This window comes from Hippocampus comes, unplaced genomic scaffold (assembly GCF_001891065.2).
Source record: "Hippocampus comes isolate QL1 unplaced genomic scaffold, H_comes_QL1_v1.1 scaffold317, whole genome shotgun sequence".
Taxonomy (NCBI): domain Eukaryota; kingdom Metazoa; phylum Chordata; class Actinopteri; order Syngnathiformes; family Syngnathidae; genus Hippocampus; species Hippocampus comes.
Genome location: NW_017805531.1, coordinates 691,201 through 709,857, shown reverse-complemented (window position 1 = coordinate 709,857; position 18,657 = coordinate 691,201). Strand labels below are relative to the sequence as shown.

General features: G+C 45.7%; 1 protein-coding gene across 2 annotated transcripts; it reads left to right on the top strand.

Annotated features, from left to right (window-relative positions):
- Window positions 1-18,292, top strand: dnm3b (dynamin 3b). Of its 2 annotated transcripts, XM_019877937.1 has the most exons (22): window positions 1-465; window positions 792-1,195; window positions 2,395-2,468; window positions 2,698-2,847; window positions 3,836-4,039; window positions 4,887-4,985; window positions 5,146-5,306; window positions 5,982-6,124; window positions 6,569-6,704; window positions 6,885-6,952; window positions 7,365-7,503; window positions 7,695-7,781; window positions 8,250-8,320; window positions 8,396-8,450; window positions 9,155-9,184; window positions 10,045-10,158; window positions 13,528-13,637; window positions 13,970-14,084; window positions 14,291-14,458; window positions 14,553-14,788; window positions 14,914-15,087; window positions 16,560-16,669. In XM_019877937.1, exons 2-22 carry the CDS (start codon window positions 1,035-1,037, stop codon window positions 16,600-16,602), a joined length of 2,538 nt encoding a protein of 845 aa, XP_019733496.1. In that variant the 5' UTR covers window positions 1-465; window positions 792-1,034; the 3' UTR covers window positions 16,603-16,669. The 2 variants fall into 2 exon arrangements, with proteins under 2 accessions (XP_019733496.1, XP_019733495.1); XM_019877936.1 differs by lacking the exon at window positions 9,155-9,184 and having other exon boundaries at window positions 3-465; window positions 16,560-18,292.
- The last annotated feature ends 365 nt before the right edge of the window (window positions 18,293-18,657 follow it).

The following is an 18,657-nucleotide window of genomic DNA, read 5'->3' as shown; positions in this document are numbered from 1 at the left end:
TTCCAAGTCCGGCCAGTAGCACGGATGTAAACAGGGGGCGGGCTCAGGTAGGCCTAACCTGCACCCGCTCAGCCAATCACAAGCCGCCGTCCCTTGCCTGCGCTCCCATCTCGCCGTTTCTCATTGGCTTAGCGGCGCGTCGATATACTGCATCGAGGCCATCCAGTGCGATTTCAGGCAGAGAGAGGGAGAGAGAAGGGTAAAATGATTAATCTGTCAACGGTGAATTTGTGCTCGGAATGAGAGACATCCGGCCCAGAGCGTGACGTAGCACAGCCCGGAGAGCATCATTAACGCGCAGGAAGCGCACATCGAACCGCCGTAGTGCCGCCATAGCAGGTGGCGCCTTTCGTGTAATGGTGCAGGCTCGCAGCGTCTTCGCCGCCTGATCCGAGCGTCCTTTCAGCACTGGACAGCGATCGGGACCACCGCACGACGGCGACGCCGCGGAGGTCCTGAGGCGAGGTAGGCTGACACGCTGCGGTCACTTATAACGCCCTGATGACAACGCCGGTGTTTTACGAGGTGTGTATAAAGATGATGGTGCTTCACCTGGCGTTTGTGGGCCATTTGGCCTTGGAGAATGCATGTGCTTGATGAATTTAAAGCTAGAGCGCGTCATCCACCAAATGCCCTTGAATCGATAGGCCTCTAGTTATGCGTGAGTGAGCGTGTGTATGTGTGTAGGAGAGAGGGGGGGGGCGGTGTTGGTGTTGATGATAAGCAACTGCGCAATTGTCTTTCCCTGTCTGTTCATATCTTTCTTTTCTACGCCTCTCTCTTTCTTGCAGTCCTCCCTTCTTCCATAGTCAGTCCGACCCTCTCTTGGCTCGGGGCAATACGTGTCTCGATGACTTCACTACATCACCAAGCTCCGCGGTATCCTGGACTAATATAGCAACGCCACATCCCCTCCTCCATCTCTTTCTTTCTATCTCCCCCGTCTGTCCGAGCTATTTGTCTCTCTCTTGCTCTCTGGCTCTCTCGCTCTCTCTTTCTCTCTCCAATCGCTGATCCCTCCGTCCAAAGGCACCATGGGAAACCGTGGCATGGAGGAGCTGATCCCGCTGGTCAACAAGCTGCAGGATGCATTCAGCTCCATCGGCCAGGCGTGCAACCTGGACCTGCCGCAAATCGCGGTGGTGGGCGGCCAGAGTGCAGGAAAAAGCTCCGTGCTGGAGAACTTTGTGGGCAGGTAAAATTGACCACAGCAAATAGGATAATCCCTTAACCTTGTGACATAAGTAGCCTATGGGGGCCAATCGCTAGTGGCCTGCAGAGTACAAAGCATTCGCAGTCACCGTGCTAAGAGACTTCCAGGTTTAAATTGTGTCCACCGCACAAACCACGACACAGCCCGTCTTGTGACTACTCGAGCGTAGCTGGATTTAGGTTGCAGCGGCACCTTTGGGATCTCAGCCCAATCGGCAACTACAGCCAGCCGTTTGCACTCATTAGAGAAAGATGATGCCTGACATTTTCTGGCATTATATTGTACATGCATGGCTGCCTATTCCACCCCCCCATTCGCTAATATTCATGATTTTAACATCATGTGTGCTGGTAAAGAAGAAACTAGTCCAGGGTTGCCTAAAAGTGAGCTTGGATGGGCTCCAGTTCATTGTGAACGGGACAAGTTGTGCAGCGAATGTATGGATCGCGTTGTTGCTGGCGTAACTGCACACATTAGGTACTGATACACTGTCTAGTAGTACGCCTGAAGGTCTTCGAGGGAGCGAAGAGTTTAGGTCGGACATGCAAGAGTGCACAATCCAGATGGAGGAATATTGTCTCGTTCTTGTTGAGTTGATGCCGAGCAACAGTCCATCTGTGCCGAAGGCAATGTGAAGGCCTTTGAATGGATGACAAGTGTTGCTTTTCTTTAAACTCTTCCGACTTGTGGCGTTGGCCAGTCCTGCTGAGCAAGCTGAAAATTGTGCCCGTGTGTGTGTGTTTTTTAAAAATAATTCTGTTATCCAGGTTATGAGAATCTGCAAAAGCTGAATTGGGGGCAGCTCTACTCCTGTTTGTTGAAATTGTTGTGGTTTGTGAAAACTGACTTGGGTAATGATGTAATTCGGCGAGCAAAATATGCTTTTTCAGTACAGTACGGACATTTTTCAGAGGAGCAACCGTCCTTATGGCTTTGTGGAATTATGTCCACCAACACACATTTAAGCCCCCCCCCAAAAACTCATTTTAAAATGAGTGCTTCATTTTCAATTCAGGTTGCCCTGCTTTTTCCAGCTGGAAATTCCGGGCTGTAAAAATGGCCAGCATTCTATCCAGCGTTTGAGCTAATGAAACCATAAATAGCAAGAAATCCAGGCGTACAATCTGAAGATGTTTAGCGTTGACTCGAGTGATGCATTGTGATTGGCTGTTTGTCCACAGGGACTTTCTGCCCCGCGGATCTGGCATTGTCACTCGCAGGCCGCTGGTTCTGCAGCTTATCAGCGCTACTGCAGGTGGGTTGGCCACGCATTTGTACACCCACACATGCTGCTGGCACACTCACAAATTGTCAAATGCGCCCCCCCCACACCCACACCCCCCTTGTCTTTTTTTTTTGTCATTTAAATTGAGCTTTTTTTTAAATTTTTTTTTTTTATTCCCTGCTCCCACTCCGGCGTTCTTTCCCTGTCACATGTTGCTCCATCACCACCGCTCTCTGTTGCACGTTCTCCGTTTTCACAGAATGGGCCGAATTCCTCCACTGCAAAGGGAAGAAGTTCACGGATTTCGATGAGGTCCGCCAGGAGATCGAAGCCGAGACGGACCGTGTCACCGGTGCCAACAAAGGCATATCTCCCGTGCCCATCAACTTACGCGTGTATTCCCCAAATGGTGCGAAACCACATTTTCCTTCCATTTTCAACACTTAAGTGACAACTCAAAATAGGCATCGAAATAGACTGCGATGTGGTGTGAGTCATCCCCCCTCCTGTTCTTTTTTTTTTTTTAATTCCTTGATCAAATACAGAGGGTTGTCATGCAGCCTTGATTACTCTCTTGTAGTCAAAAATGGAAGGATGGTGATACAAGAGGGCGTCAAGGTTTCTCTGCTGTTCTGTGTTCCATTTATTGCACTCAAGAGGATCGACTCAATGATGTACATCCGGTGCCGACGTGCATCTGAAGTCACAGTTCATTCAGAATGAAGCAGACAGTCATCATCAGTTAAAAAAAAAAAAGCAACAACAACTTTCAATGATAGATGCTGTATGTTTATGCTGTTGAAGGTTCGACTTTTTTTTTTTTTAAACGCTGATGTCTGTTGGACTTGAACAGGCCGAATTTGCATATTTCAATTTTGTGTGAACCGGTCACCGATTCACCTGAAAGACTTTCAGCAATTTCAGCATTTTGGAGTGCGGCCGTGGGAACATTTGGGACATTCCCAATACGCACCTACAAAAGTTTGGCTGAGAATTTTCCAGAAGCAAGCCAAATAATTAAGATTTGTGGATTTATGAAACTGAGATTTAGGGTTTGAATTTCATCTGTGGCCTTCCCGTGTGAGCTTTGCATATTGTTGATGTGCGAAAGTCAGCTGGGATAGGCTCCAGGTGACCCGCAACCCTCATCAGGAGAACAGTCAAGAACTGTATTCATCTGCCGCTTCCAATGAAGACATTTATTCCCATAACTCATGCGTTCCCAATAATCGTTCCAAATGTCTTTCCCTGTTCTCATTTCAATCAGGAGAACAGTCAAGAACTGTATTCATCTGCCGGTTCCAATGAAGACATTTATTCCTATAACTCAATGCGTTTCCAATAATCGTTCCAAATGTCTTTCCTTGTTCTCATTTCGTGTTCTCCCACCTGAACAGTGTTGAACTTGACCCTCATCGACTTGCCGGGGATCACCAAGGTACCGGTCGGAGACCAGCCCGCTGACATCGAGCAGCAAATCCGGGAGATGATCATGCAGTTCATCACCAGGGAAAGCTGCCTGATCTTGGCCGTCACTCCGGCCAACACCGACCTGGCCAACTCAGACGCCCTTAAACTGGCGAAGGACGTTGATCCTCAAGGTGAGGCAAGGGCGACTGCAGGAAGGAGGGCGGGGGAAGAAAAAGAGATTCAGCAACGCGTGGCGTGATCCTTAGCGAGACGGCCAATCTGTCTGCTGTCAGAAAACACCATTTGTGTTTGAACTTCCGCTTTGACCTCTCTAAATTTGGGCGCACCATTTATCAGTAGCGGTTGCTTGAGTTTCAATTCATTCTCAGAGAGCGGGGAGGGGAAGATGTGAAGATAATTGAAAGAGCCGCTAAAGGACAGAAGACGTTTGACGGGGACAAGGCAATAACTGCGGATGGGATGACGGAGTTAATTTGACCTCCAGACTGCGGGGAGGGAAACGAGAGAGGACGCGCGGGAGAATGAACTTGAAGGCAAACGGGAAGAGGACACGGACGAAGCAACGAGGCGGGGAGGAATGATTCATGGTGGTGAATGAGGACAGGAGGAACCATCTTGTATCGGGGTTATCGTTGTTTGGCATTTTTCATGATAGTATTTGCTTTTGACTTTTGCTTTTTCATTTCACTTAGTTTCTTCGGGCAGGTTTGTTTGATTTTATTAAGTTGTATGCTTTCGAAAATGCTTTGTTTTAGTTTTTTCAAACATATGTTGAGTGCAAGATTGAAAAAAAAGAAAAAGGTCACTAAGCATTGTGTAATGCAGAAACATAAGTTAATTTTTCATTTGATTTTGTTAATTAAAAAAAAAATTCAGTTATAGTTTTTTTTTTCAATGATTTTTTTTGGGGGGGTTAACTATAATCATGTTAACATGAAATGGAAATAGTAGTTGATGACGTGGAGCAGATTGAAACAAGTAGACGTGATGGTCGTGTGGTCGCCTCTGTCCTGTAAGGTCTGCGCACTATCGGAGTGATCACCAAACTGGATTTGATGGACGAGGGCACAGACGCCCGTGATGTGCTGGAGAACAAGCTGCTGCCACTGAGAAGAGGTTTGTCAGCAGACTGGCCGGCAGCCTCCTTTACGCAACTCAAGCATGTTCCCGCTTTTTTTTTTCTCCTTTTTTTTTTTTTTTTTTTTTAATGTCTCCCTCCCCCGGGCCCAGTGATTATTTTGGCCAATTTGTGTCCTTTTTCTTGTTTTGTTTTCAGGCTACATTGGAGTGGTGAACCGCAGTCAGAAGGACATCGATGGGAAGAAAGATATCAAAGCAGCTCTGGAGGCGGAGAGAAAGTTCTTTTTCTCTCATCCGGCTTACAGGCACATAGGGGACAAAATGGGCACCCCGCGATTGCAGAAAGTGCTCAACCAGGTGATCATAGCTTTACTCGCGGTGCACTTTGCATAATTAATAAGATGGCGGCCTAGATTTTTTTTTTCCTCACTTTCATTATCTGACCCATCATTGTGGAGGATGCATGACACTGTCGATATAAACAAATCTGCTCACGTGGTTATTTTTCCTTCCTTTTAATATTTACTGGATGTATGGATTTATGTTTGATTTAGGTTGTGCTGTTTTTATTTCACTTTAGGTTGTGTTTAAAAGAGTGCCATCCAGGTCAAATCCTTGCACAACTTTCATTGCTCACATGTGTTCATGTGGAAGTAAAAAAATAAAAATAACAATAAGAATATATACTCCCACACGGCAGCAAAATTTCAGTTTTATCAATGATCTCTTTTGATGCGCGCTGTCAGAGACGGGATTGTGGTTGCAGTTTGCAGTGGTGCAAAAGTGCACCGAGTATTATTTTAGAAATTTTGCTCCTCTCATCTCCCTTGACAGGGAAACCACATATTCGAAACATCTCTCAGTGGACTCCCACATCACTGCAAGCTACAACGGCAAAAATTAACATTGTACCCTCCTGTTCGTGCCATTTACAATCGAGCATGAATATAACTCATCGAGGCAGTTTTTTTTTCTTTTTCTATAAGGTTGAATATTATGAAAATGATTATTGTTGGAATTGTGTTCCCATAGCAACTGACCAACCATATCCGAGACACTCTGCCAGCTTTTCGCAGTAAGCTGCAGTCCCAGCTGTTGGCTCTGGACAAAGAAGCCGAGGAATACCGGGGATACCGACCGGATGACCCATCCCGCAAAACCAAACAGCTGTTGCAGTCAGTATCAGAGCACCCAGTTTCACCCAGAAAATAACTTCTATCATATTAATGGACCATTGAAAAATATATAGCCTGTTTCATGATGCGACTGGGCGCTACGGTGGATGACTGCTTAGCACATCAGCTTCACGGTGCATAGGTTGTGGGTTCGAATCTGGGCTCCGGCCTTCCCGTGTGGAGTTTGCATGTTCTCCCCGTATCTGCGTGGGTTTTCTGCGGGTGTTCTGGTTTCCGCTCCGCATTGTAAACAAATGCTTGTTACGTTAATTCAACACTCTTAAAATGTCCCGAGGTGTGATTGTGAGTGTGAATGGTTGTTCGTGACCAGTTCGGGGTGTACCCAACTCCAGCGCACCAGCGCCCCTTGTGAGGATAACCGCTTCGGATCATGTATGGCTGGTTGTTGGGACTACTGCTGGTTATCGTGCATCCCTTTTTCAGGATGGTGCAGCAGTTCTCTGTGGACTTTGAGAAGAGGATCGAGGGTTCAGGAGACCAGGTGGACACCGTGGAACTCTCAGGCGGAGCCAAAATCAACCGCATCTTCCATGAGCGTTTCCCATTTGAACTGGTCAAGGTCATCATTCATCTGTATTATTTATTAGAGCAAAACAATTTTGGCCGGCGAGAGCGTTTCAAGTGGTTCTGCTTTTCAAATCATTTTGCTTGAACTACAGAAAGGCCGACAGATTTTTCTTTCTGAGAGCGATCATAGAATATAACTCCCTAATTTTGTCTGACTGTGTATTCTTTGCAGATGGAATGTGATGAGAAGGAGATGCGTCGTGAGATCAGTTACGCCATCAAGAACATCCACGGAATCAGGTGGGAGCCTTTCCTTGTGTCTCCTTTCATCTCCATTAAAAAAAAGCTCCTTGATATGGCAAGCCAGATACTTAAAAATATGATTTTTAATGGGAGAAGCCTTTATTTTCTCTGATCTATATACTGTCTAGTTGGCAACAACTAGCATCAAATATATTTAGATATTTACTATTATTTTTTTTTCTTCCCTGAACAAAAATACAAGCGGTTCCCATGGTGCTTGATTACTTTTGTTGATTGTACCTTGAAGGTTTTACGTACCATTGTTGCAGACAGTTGATCAAAACGGTATCAAAACAGACTCTAAATGGCAGATGCGTCATCCATTTTAGAAAAGACAGTAACATTGAGAAGAAGAACAACATTCACTCTTTTTTTTTTTTTTTCTTCTCTTTCTTTTGCTGGTCGGCAGGACGGGGCTGTTCACTCCAGACATGGCCTTTGAAGCCATTGTGAAGAAACAGATCATCAAGTTAAAGGAGCCCTGCGTCAAGTGCGTGGACATGGTCATCCAGGAACTCATCAACACTGTTCGCCAGTGTTCCAACAAGGTGATTCGAAGATTTTTTTATACTCTGTTATCACGCAGTCATAACAATTCATCTGCACCAATAAGACTGAACAATTTGAACCCATACAGGGCAGACAGCTATGGGGAAAAAAAGGAGCGATAAGATTGATTTGTGTGATTTTACCGTTCTCTATCAGCAGTCATGATATGCCGTTTGTGGTGTGTTCACAGTTGGAATGTTTTCCGAGACTACGGGAAGAAACGGAGAGAATTGTGACCTCTCACATCCGTGACAGAGAGAGTCGGGCTAAGGAACAGGTAGCACACAGTCCTTGTTTTGATCTGTGCAAAATGGTGCCTATCCAGCACGTAGTCACAGACGTATATTGGTTGGTATAATATAAGTTACTGTATGTGCATGGATGTGGAATGTGTACGTTTTGTGATGCTGTCATGTTTAAAATAACATTTTTCTGCATGTTAGGAAAGAAGCGTTTGGATGATACGTGTTTACTAAACGTGAGCCTAACAATCAGCTTAGTTCAACAAAACTAAAACCAATGCAGAATCATCACTTAACGACACCTTTAAACACTTTCTTAACGTTTTTCAAAATCACACGGGAAAAAAAACAAAAAGCATTTGTGAGCACGTACTACCAAGTTAGCCTTTAGCTTGCTAACCTAGCTTGATATGTTGTGTACCAATAATAAGAAAACAAATCGCCCAAACTATCTATCTCACTATTCATGACGGTGTAAAACGTGTCTATTTCAATTGTTTCAGGTTCTGCTGGTGATTGACATTCAGCTCTCCTACATCAACACCAACCACGAGGACTTCATTGGCTTTGCAAAGTAAAGACTCACCTTAAGAGCGATGCCGTTTCTGAGTTTTGTCTCTCTCTTTTATTGTCGCCTTCATCCCCACAGCGCGCAGCAGAGAAGCAGTCAAACTAACAAGAGTCAGAGTTCCGCAACAAATCAGGTGAGGGATTAGCGCAGGATGGACGCCGCGTCGGTAGAAAAACATGGAAGATGGCGATTTCAGATGTCGTCTCGCATTGGAGTTTGTCTGTTGCTCTTTACACAACATATAGGCCTTTGTTTTTATTTTTAGATGTGTCCGTTATTTTGTACGATGGCGCATTATGTGTGAAACTGGCCACTGGACAGACCGTGTCTGTTTGATTTGGCCGAATCATTTGAGTTCCAAAGAATCACGTTGGATTTGCTTTTTTTGCCACCACCATCAGCATCAATGTCATTGTTGAGACCTTTCGCTTTTGTTTGAAGCCCTCCTGTGTCATCAAGGTGCCACTTTGCATTTCATCCCCATCCCGTAGTGAGAAAGTCAGCTGCCCCCTTATGGGTGTCTGTTGGTGAGTATTTGCTCATTGTGGCGTCTGGTTTACAATTTTCATCTGAGGCTGCAATAATGCATTCGCCCAAAGTATGGTGCTCTCTGCCACCGTTGCCTTCACGGGAACTTGACCTAACCTCTGTAAGACTCTTTTTTTGTTGTTGTTGCGAAATGTCTTTCCATATGGACTGATGAAATCTGCCTAAAGTGACCTTCAAGTTTGTGAGAACCCTTCCAGATTGCAGGATAAATGAACGCCTATTCTATTCTAATCTGTCTCCTTTCGATTGTATTCCATTCTAAAAGCCCGCCATTCCTCCTTGTTGCAGGCCTCCTCTCCACCTGCATCAGGCCTGATTGTAAGACATGACCAAACAATCGTTTGCTGTCTGACACCCTCACAAGGCTCACAGACGACAAGGCGGTGCCTCATAAAGCCATTGAAATATCCAAGAATTTGGCGGACTCCAATATTGTATCCAGGATCGCTAGTGTTGGACATTTGTCTCCGTAGTCTGTCGTGCGTGTACGCTACATATGTGGACAAAGGTATTGGGACACCGGCAAAACCTCTCAACAGCATTGGTCTCCTTTTTGCAGCGATAATAGAGCCTGCGTGCTCCCGGTTTAGTATATTCCAAATGGCGAAGGCTGTGGATTGTATTTCCCCCTTGGCAAGATTTGGAGGTAAGACTTAAGAGGAAGTAAAGGATAGATGATTGAATTGATTGTGTGTCCCAAGACTTATGTCCGTAAAATGTGGCTGCAGCTTTTTCATTTGTGCCGCTGACGGCAGCGGCTGCGAATTGATTTGGGTAACCTCCTTAGTGCGGCGGCGCAAGACCGACCGTAATCTAACCTACTAACCACTTGGCACTACGTCTGCAGGCGTGTTTGCGCCGGGCTCGTGGGGTTACGACAACTAACACAGCAGCGTACACACACTTCTTGTCTGATTGTTTGTCTTGAAGCACTTAACACGATGGTCACTGAATAATAAGACGACTCACCTCTTGGAATGACAGCGCACTGACGTAGAGTCACCACCACATGGCTAACTCTAACCACTGCACACGTTTCATTGCAGTCCAAAGCAAATTAACATCTCGGTGGGCGAAGAGCTTGTGTCCTTCGCCACTTCCCTTGTCCTAGCAGCCTTTCATTTTCAAGATGGATTTTTTTTTTTTTTCACACCTTTTGACCTTCTTGCCCTCCCCAGGTCATCCGCAAAGGCTGGCTGACCATCAACAACATCAGCATCATGAAGGGAGGAGCCAAGGAGTACTGGTTTGTGCTTACCGCCGAGAGCCTCTCCTGGTTCAAGGATGATGAGGTGAGTCGGAACTTCTTTTCGATGAAACGTGCGACCCGACCGATAAGGACACACCATGAAATGACGTGACTGTCGCCGCGTTCGCACGATCACGGCCATTATCAACACAAAGCAAAGGTGACGGAGGTCAGACGCTGGAAGAACATTTTATTTGGCAAGCGCTTCATTTTGTCGCCGTGGCAACAGTCTGCATCGATCCGGGCTCTCAAATTGGCTGCCTTCTAAACAAATGTAAAACGCGCGTGCTCCGTTCCGCAATGTCAACATTCCATCAACGAACGACCGAGCCATTTTTTTTTTTTTTGAAACCGCGCGGTGGAGAACAAGGCTAACTGAGAAAAGTGTGGCACATGCCCGAAATGGAAATGACTCACACCAGTTAAGTGCATTTAATCGTTGACATGTGTAATAATAACAGAAGTAGCGGCGATGACTGAGCCCAGGTGCTTGCGCAGATGTGGCGGATGCCTCGGTTGGCCGGCTGTCGCCTATCTGCCTGTCTGTGCCTGCTGTACAGTTTGGAGGATATTCTGCACAGCAAGTGTAGATAGGCGGACACACTGCAACCTCTTCGGCTCGTGATGCGGCGCTAAGAAAAAAAAAAAAAATCCCATTCGTTACTTTGCGACGTCATTCGATTGCAATCATTCGTCGGCACCATGTTAAATCAACACCAGCCTCGATGAAAGTATCGTCGATTGGAAATGATTTTCAAATGGTCGCGCGTGTGGAGCGACGTGTTTTTCCTTTTTGCGTTCCATAATTTCTTTCGTATGAGCGCGGTTCCTTCTCCTGGGAATTGGGGCATTTGTTTCATCTTTGCAAATTTGGATACTTCCCAATGTCAACCACATGTTTCGCTCACAGGAACCCAAGATGTATGAACACCACTCGGGGTCAGGCTGCACCGCGGGGGTGTGGGGGGGGGGGGGGGGTTCAGATTGTTATTTGATACTTTAGTGTGGCAATGCAGGAAATTATAGACTCCGCGAGGCTGGCCGTGTATATTTCTGCTTTACACCCTGTGAACTTTCGAAAGTCACATCCACATGCGTGTGTGTCTCCCCTTGGTGTGGTTGGGCCTCGGAAGAGGTCGAGTTTTTAATCCCAGACATCAGCCTTTAACGATTCTGGAGCGAGAAACAAAAAAAATGTAAATCTCAATATTCAGGTGACCTGCAACCCCTCCTTGACCAAAAGTATTCAGCAAAACTTAGGTGAACCTTTTGAGCATTCCACAAATTTCTCCCGTTCTAAAAACTCATTGATTTATCCATGCATCTACGCGTACATATAAATTCAGCGTAGATGAGTACAATGGCGTCTTCGATAGGCTTCTGTGGCAACCTACCCCAGCGAAATGCATGTGCTGGCATGTCAAATTGCCCAAGTCCATTACGGCCACCCACTGAAATCATTTTGTTTGGGTCTGACTGTATTTCCAAACTCCACTTGATTGATTGTCCCCTTCTCCTTTGGCTGGTGTTTGATGCTTTGCAGGCACCTATGCTCCTCCCCCCTGCCCCCCCTCCCGCGAACCACATCTTCCTCCAAGTGCTAGGCTAGTAGCCCGCACACTTACTCGTTCATCGGGGCTATAAAAAAATGTTTGAAACATCGACACTTTGACGATCATATCGCTCAATCTTCAGACTTCTACCCTGTTGGTTTTCACGGACATTTCCGTCACGAGTTAACGGCTTCATGTTTATTCGCCAAAAAGAAATGAAAAGGAGGGAGGTGTGAGAGTTATGAATCACTTAGGTGAGATTATACATTCGTTCGGATGAAAGTGAAGCAAGGGAAAGAGAGAAACAAAACAAATCAATTGGATCGCTCGGAAACAGCCACACACACACACACACACACACGCACACACAGAAAGAGAAACTGACAGAAGAAGGTCCATGCCCAGTCTAACCAATGTGCAGACTACTGTACACCAGTATGACAATGAACAGGTAGTCTGAACACTGGGTGGACGGAGCCGGAATAAAGTGTCAGGCCTTTTCGCTGTTTTCCGCCATTCCGGTTGCTCGCGGCTCGGTGGTGTCGTCTGTGCCCTCCCGTGTTGGCACCAAGGATCCCAGCGACCGAAAGCTCCTAAAAGTGCAATTCGCTCGTCAGAGTTGTCGCTTCCCCCAGCTTTTAGGCGCACATCTCTTGGCGCGTTTGTTTTTTTTTTTCTTTTCAGTCGTTTTGCACCCCGGGTCCCCCCGCGCGGTCCATTGTGGTCACGCCGGCCATGAAGAGTATCCAGTCCTGACGTGGCATATTCGCCCAGACGACTGGGACAGACTGGCTGCACGTTCAGGGAGGGGATATTTCAAAAAAGGGGGAAAGAGGGAGATGGGGGGGGGGGCGTGAGTGAGAAAGAGAGAGGAAGAGGGAGGGGACCTGTGTGACCATATATGGAGTGTCGTGACCCCTTGGGGAATACAACCCCGAATGGGTCTGCCGACTCTCAGGATTCTACGGCTCTCTTCTCTCATTTTAATTTAATCGTGCGACGGTTCGCTTTCACGTCTTGGACCAAAATCTTCAAATTGAGTTTGGTGTTTTTTCGCCGAGCCAGTCTTCCCTCCTTGGCCTGCCGTCTCTTTAACTTCAAACACACTCCTCCTCCTCTGGTTCTCCGAGAGCTGCTAAGCACTACCAGATGTTGAATTTTAACGCCAGGCTGTCATTTAATCTCGCTGTCTCTCCCGCCTTCTACCCCCCCCCCCCCAAAAAAAAATCAGGCAGGAAGTGGGCCCCTCTGGAATGGAAAGAAAAATATTGAAAAACTACTGAGCGTAGGGTGATAAAAGTAGGAAGTAAAATCAAAAATGAGAGATGAACATAAAGTCTAAATCTGATGGATGGGAAATATTTGACGCAAAAAACATCTATCGCGATCTCCGTAGCCGCGCCTGAGCCTTGCCCCTTAACAGCTCAACGTGTGTTTGAGCGGCGCATTATGTGGAGCTCCCGTGCTTTTCTACATCTGCATTTCCTCTGACTTGAGCGCCGGAGTTTTCTCCAGCCTTGAGCTCCCAGCTCTCCTTTTGCATAACTCACCGTGAACGACGACTGCGTCCTGACCCGCTCTATAATGACTTCCACATGTGCTCTCTTTCCCTCTCTTTTTCCCCTCTCTTTCTTTCTTTCCCCCTCTCGCTCGCACTTTTACCTCCCACTCTCCTTTCTCCCCCATTCCTCCTCTCTCCTGTCACCCCTTCTCTTTCGACTCACCCCCACTCTCGCTTTCCCTTCAGACCAAATTTCACCTCCTGCTTTGCCAACATCACCCAGGACTATTGTGTGCGCAAATATCCTTGCACAATTGTCAGCTCCGACAATAAAGGGCGTTTTTGCTCTCGTTCACAGGAGAAAGAGAAAAAGTACATGCTCCCCCTGGACAACCTGAAAGTCCGTGACGTCGAGAAGAGTTTCATGTCCAGCAAGCACATATTCTGCATTTTTAATACGGAGTCAAGGTCAGCGACCGGTGCTTCCGAAAATGAGTTTGGAGTTGTATTGACCACGTGACACTTAAAAAAAAGAGTTTTTAGGCCCGGGCGCAAGACTTGAAATATGTTTTGGATTACGGGTGATGTCGTGTGCGCTTGAGTGCATCCAACAACACGTCGTAAGAACTCCATTCTATTCACGATCGGGCTATTAATTCAGATTTTAGATTTTGATTCAAATCGATGTCGTATTTTTGCGCTTTATTGAGGATTATGAGTCACCCGCTCGTCTTATTTACACAAGTGTGTTTTGACACATATGACTCATTTTTGATGCACGTTGTTGCTGTGGCATCCAGGAATGTGTACAAGGACAATCGCACTCTGGAACTGGCTTGTGACTCACAGGATGATGTGGACAGCTGGAAGTCTTCTCTGTTACGTGCCGGGGTCTACCCTGAGAAGACCACCACGGTGAGCACACTTACGTCTAGCGATTGTTATGTCTGGTCCAAAAAGCATTGTGTAATCCGCACGAACTTTTTCCGTGCTTTTCCATACCGTTTTCATCACGTTGAAGTGTTTTTGTCATTCCTCCATCAATAGCCTCGGTCATTTCCTTTGACCACATGCGGCCTTGTAAACTTAAATGTCTTCTTTTCTTCTGGAATTCTCAAAAGGTCGAGAGTGAGTCGTCCACTACCACCTCGGATAACTTCTCCATGGACCCTCAGCTGGAGCGGAAAGTGGAAACTATTCGTAACCTGGTCGACTCCTACATGGCCATTGTGAACAAGTGCATTCGAGATCTTATGCCCAAGGCCATCATGCATCTCATGATCAATAATGTAAACAAGTTACTCATTTCCTACCCCCCTATGTTTATTTGCAGTTGATTCCGCGCCCGAATGCTCACTCTACACTTCCTCTCTGGACGACTAGGTCAAGGAGTTCATCAATGCCGAGCTGCTGGCCCAGCTGTACTCTGCAGGTGACCAGAACGCCCTGATGGATGAGTCCCAGGAGCAGGCCCAGAGGAGGGATGAGGTGCTGAGGACCCACCAGGCCCTCAAAGAGGCCTTGGCGATCATTGGGGATATCTCAACCACCACCATCACCGTTCCTCTGCCACCCCCTGTTGACAACTCCTGGGTCGGGGGATCAAGCGGCGGTCGCAGGTACTTTGCGGACAGCGTCTTCCAAAAACATCTTGCAATGATGTGGAATTGAATCAGTCAAAAACAGGAAGCATGTACTCAGGGTTTTTTTTTTCTTCTTCCAAACATTCCAAATACCCCCGTAGGTCTCCTCCTCCAAGTCCCACTGCCCCAAGGAGGATGTCTGCAGGCCAGCGCCCGGCACCTCGAGGAGCCCCACCACCACCAAACCGTCCAGGTCCCTTGGGGCCCTTCAATAACAGTGCTGAGAGCCCCCAGGCTCCCAGCCGCCCAAATCGAGCCCCCCCAAGCATTCCCAGGTGAGTACAAGAATCCGTGTGATGTTTGTTTTACTCTTGGCTTTGCGCTTTACGAGGAAACATATTTGGCAAAGCGCAGGCGGAGGAGAAGTCAGGTAATGGTGAGAATGAAATGAAAAGAATTCAACGTGATCATTTGGATTTCACTCGATGAGGTCTTTACGTAATTTATCAGCAAGGAACCCCTTTGAAAAAGTGATACAGTGGTTGTCATTTAAGATTTTCTTTTGTCAGAATAATATTTAGATGAACTTATATCTATGGAATGACATTGCAACCCAAATGTAATTTAATTTTTTTGTCAGATGGGGGAGAGGGTGGCCGATACTTGTCTGTATGATGTCAGCCTAACAGATAATTGGCTCATTTCGGCACAGAGATACGAAACCAGATTAGACAGACCTCCCAAAGTTTTGATCACTATTTGGCATCCTGTATCTTGACCGGTGCTATTAGAACCGGGCACTCCAGTCACTCTTACAAACATTTTGTGCATCAGTGCAACTGTAACTCAAAAACAAGGCAAATTCCACAGAGCAATTATTTTCTTGAAACTTTAATTGTTCCAGGATGCTGGTTAACCATTATATTTCAAAACAGTCCCCCTCCCGTTGATCTGTTTCCTATTCATTCAGCATAGTCTTCTTCTTCTTGGTTCATTGGTGCTTTACAGCTCTTTTGTGCACACCGCCACCTACTGGACAGGAAGCACAAAGCGTCTCCATGTACAGTCAATGGAAGCAAACCTGCTTCTATTCAGCCCCACGAACAAACACACGAGACAGGCAGAGCATGTTTCTCTGAGTCATCAGCAAAACAGGCGTCCATCAGTGATGGACTGAGAGCTCCGTCAGAACATGACCCTGTTAGTGATGATGATATTGACGGACGAAAACCCATCCCCCGTCAGGACTTAGTCCATCCTTTAAAAAAAAAAATTTCCTGACATACTGACCGATTAAACGGCCCTTCCGTCAGTGCTGACAGAATGGCCACCTCTGCTCTTTTTTTACATTGCAGTGAGTTGGTTTCTGCGTATGAGGGTCGAATGGTATCGTGCGTTCTTGGTTGCCTTGCATCAGGACATCCTGCAGTAACTTGCTAATATGAGCTCTTTTCAAAGCTAATAAACGTGACTTCAACTACTTTATCCAGGTATTTTTCCGTGTCAGAATGAATATTTTTTTCCTCAACTGGTTAAATGTATAAAACAGACTTTGCTGTACATTGCTCATGTGACTAATGCAGTGTCTTCTGCGACCAGTGTGTGACGATAACTTGCATTTTCTTTGGCTCTCAACATATTTCCGATAGCGTGCATGATGACCGTTCGTCCTCCGCATTTTTGGTGTGAAATGAATTGTCTATTAATGCTCCAGTCTTTGGACTGATTGATTTCTTTTTCTTCTTTTTCCTCCCACCTGCGTCGCTCTGTCGCCTTCCTCAACATCGCCGTTCGATGCTCACTCAAGTCGACGACCACCACCATCGCCAACAAGACAAGTACCGCCATAATCATCCACAGGGGTCGCCCTTCTTCTTCCTCCCTTCTCTCTTAGCCATGGCTCTGCTGCCCCGCCCACTCATTAGTGCAAATCGTGACTCCTGATCTCCTGCCAGTCGACCATCTCCATGTATCTATGTACAGTATTGTACTTGTCTTGTGGTGTGTGTTTTCGTGCGCTTGTTGCTCGCCTGTGGTCCAGGTATGCTCCAGCAGAACCACATCCTAGTATCATCCACCGAAACCTCTTCCCCCTCCGACCCTTCGCCAAGTCAGCCGCCACCGGAACTTGCCGCTTCGACATGAAAATATGCCCAGCCGACGTGCTGCCGTCTTCATTCCAAAATGCAGCATGGCACATAAGCTGCTTTTATTGCATGGGAGTGTATGTGTGTGAATGTCTTTTGCGTGTACGGGGGAGGGGCTAATTTGCCGAGATATACACTCGAATTCATTTAGTATTTATTTATTGTACACTCCTCCCATAAGTGTTAATTATAAGCCTACTGTTCTCTATAGGAACAAGAGTTGTATCTTAGTATGTGCGCGTAAACACGCGTTTGTTTGTGTGCAAGTAATACTGTGTGTTGCGAGGACACATATGCATACGCAGTCTGTCTGCACGTTTGCTGCCGTTTCAGTTCATTTTGTTTTCACGTTCAAAGATGTTTATGATGACTCATGAACCCTCGGGGTGCATTTACTCTTGGACTTTTGTGAGATGTTTGTGTGCTGTAGTAGCATTCGTACACACATAACAAGGCGGAGGAGCACCATGAGTATTCTCTATATGACACAGAATCAATACGACATTTAACCTCGTCATAGGTGTCCACCTGTGCTGTATCAATGGTCAAAGTTGTGACCCTTGACACCTTAAGCTCAAATTCAGATGCTGACTGCTGTCGTGGCTGCAACCCTCCGAGATGTTTAGCTGTGGATTAACAAATGGCATCATTTTTACATCTTCCCTTTTAGTCTTGATCTCAGGTTTGAAACATGCAACGAACTTCATGCACACGAAAGACGAGCACTCACTCGTATTTGTTCAACTCCCCTGTATCCTTTCTTTTTTTTTTTCAGACACTCATGTCAGTCAGTCAGCATCTGTGTTCGATCTTAAGCAGCTATTGTCAGTGTTCAAGTGCTTCTCTGTCAGTTTGTTCATGTGTATATGGTCCTAAACTGTGTTCTGGTTCTGCTGTATATAAGTATTGATAAGGAAAATACTGTACCTGTGGACTCTTAAGACCTCACAATGGATCCTAGCGCTTTAATGGTTCTCTCTGTCTGTTCACTCAACATCGAATTTAGACTGCCTTTGCGGCATGAATTACAATTCTATATTGCCAAAGCTAAATATATAAAGAGAATTGCAGAGTATAAAAAGAAAACTAAAGAACAATGACTGATTCCATTTGTGGTAAGATGTTTGTCAGAGAGCATAATGGAAAATTGCATCTATTGTTATTTTCTGTGTCTCTGTATTGTTCCTCAATTAAAAAAAAAAGTCGTACTTCTCAATAGTGTTCATTGGTTTCACCAAAAGGCCAGCAGGTTTGCTGGTGAAACACAACAAAAGTATAATTGTTCTTCTTAAACATTGGTCTAATGCTTACCGATGTGTAATTTCCCCATCTGGAAACATTTGAAGATACAGTATCAGATTAGAAATAAAAATACACACACATGCACATGCTGTTCTTTGTTTTTTTTATGTTATATACCACAGTCTCTACTTTGATGTTGTGCTCTAATTTCTTGCTGCCCTGACTGATTTTTCCCTTGGAAAAAAAACAAATCTCCTCCTCTTGCTGATCGCTGTTCGACACACGCCATCTTGTGACACCAATAACAAAGTGCATGTTAAAAAACGTCTGATCAAAACAGTGCACACAGAACAACTGCTTCTGTAAGGCAAGATCACACTAAAACATGAATTATTGCATGAACATCTGATTTTCTACAGTCCCAATTCACAATAATAATATTTAATAATAATAATATGTATTACAATATGTATTATAATTATACTCCTCCTCCTACTAATAATAATACATTGTTTT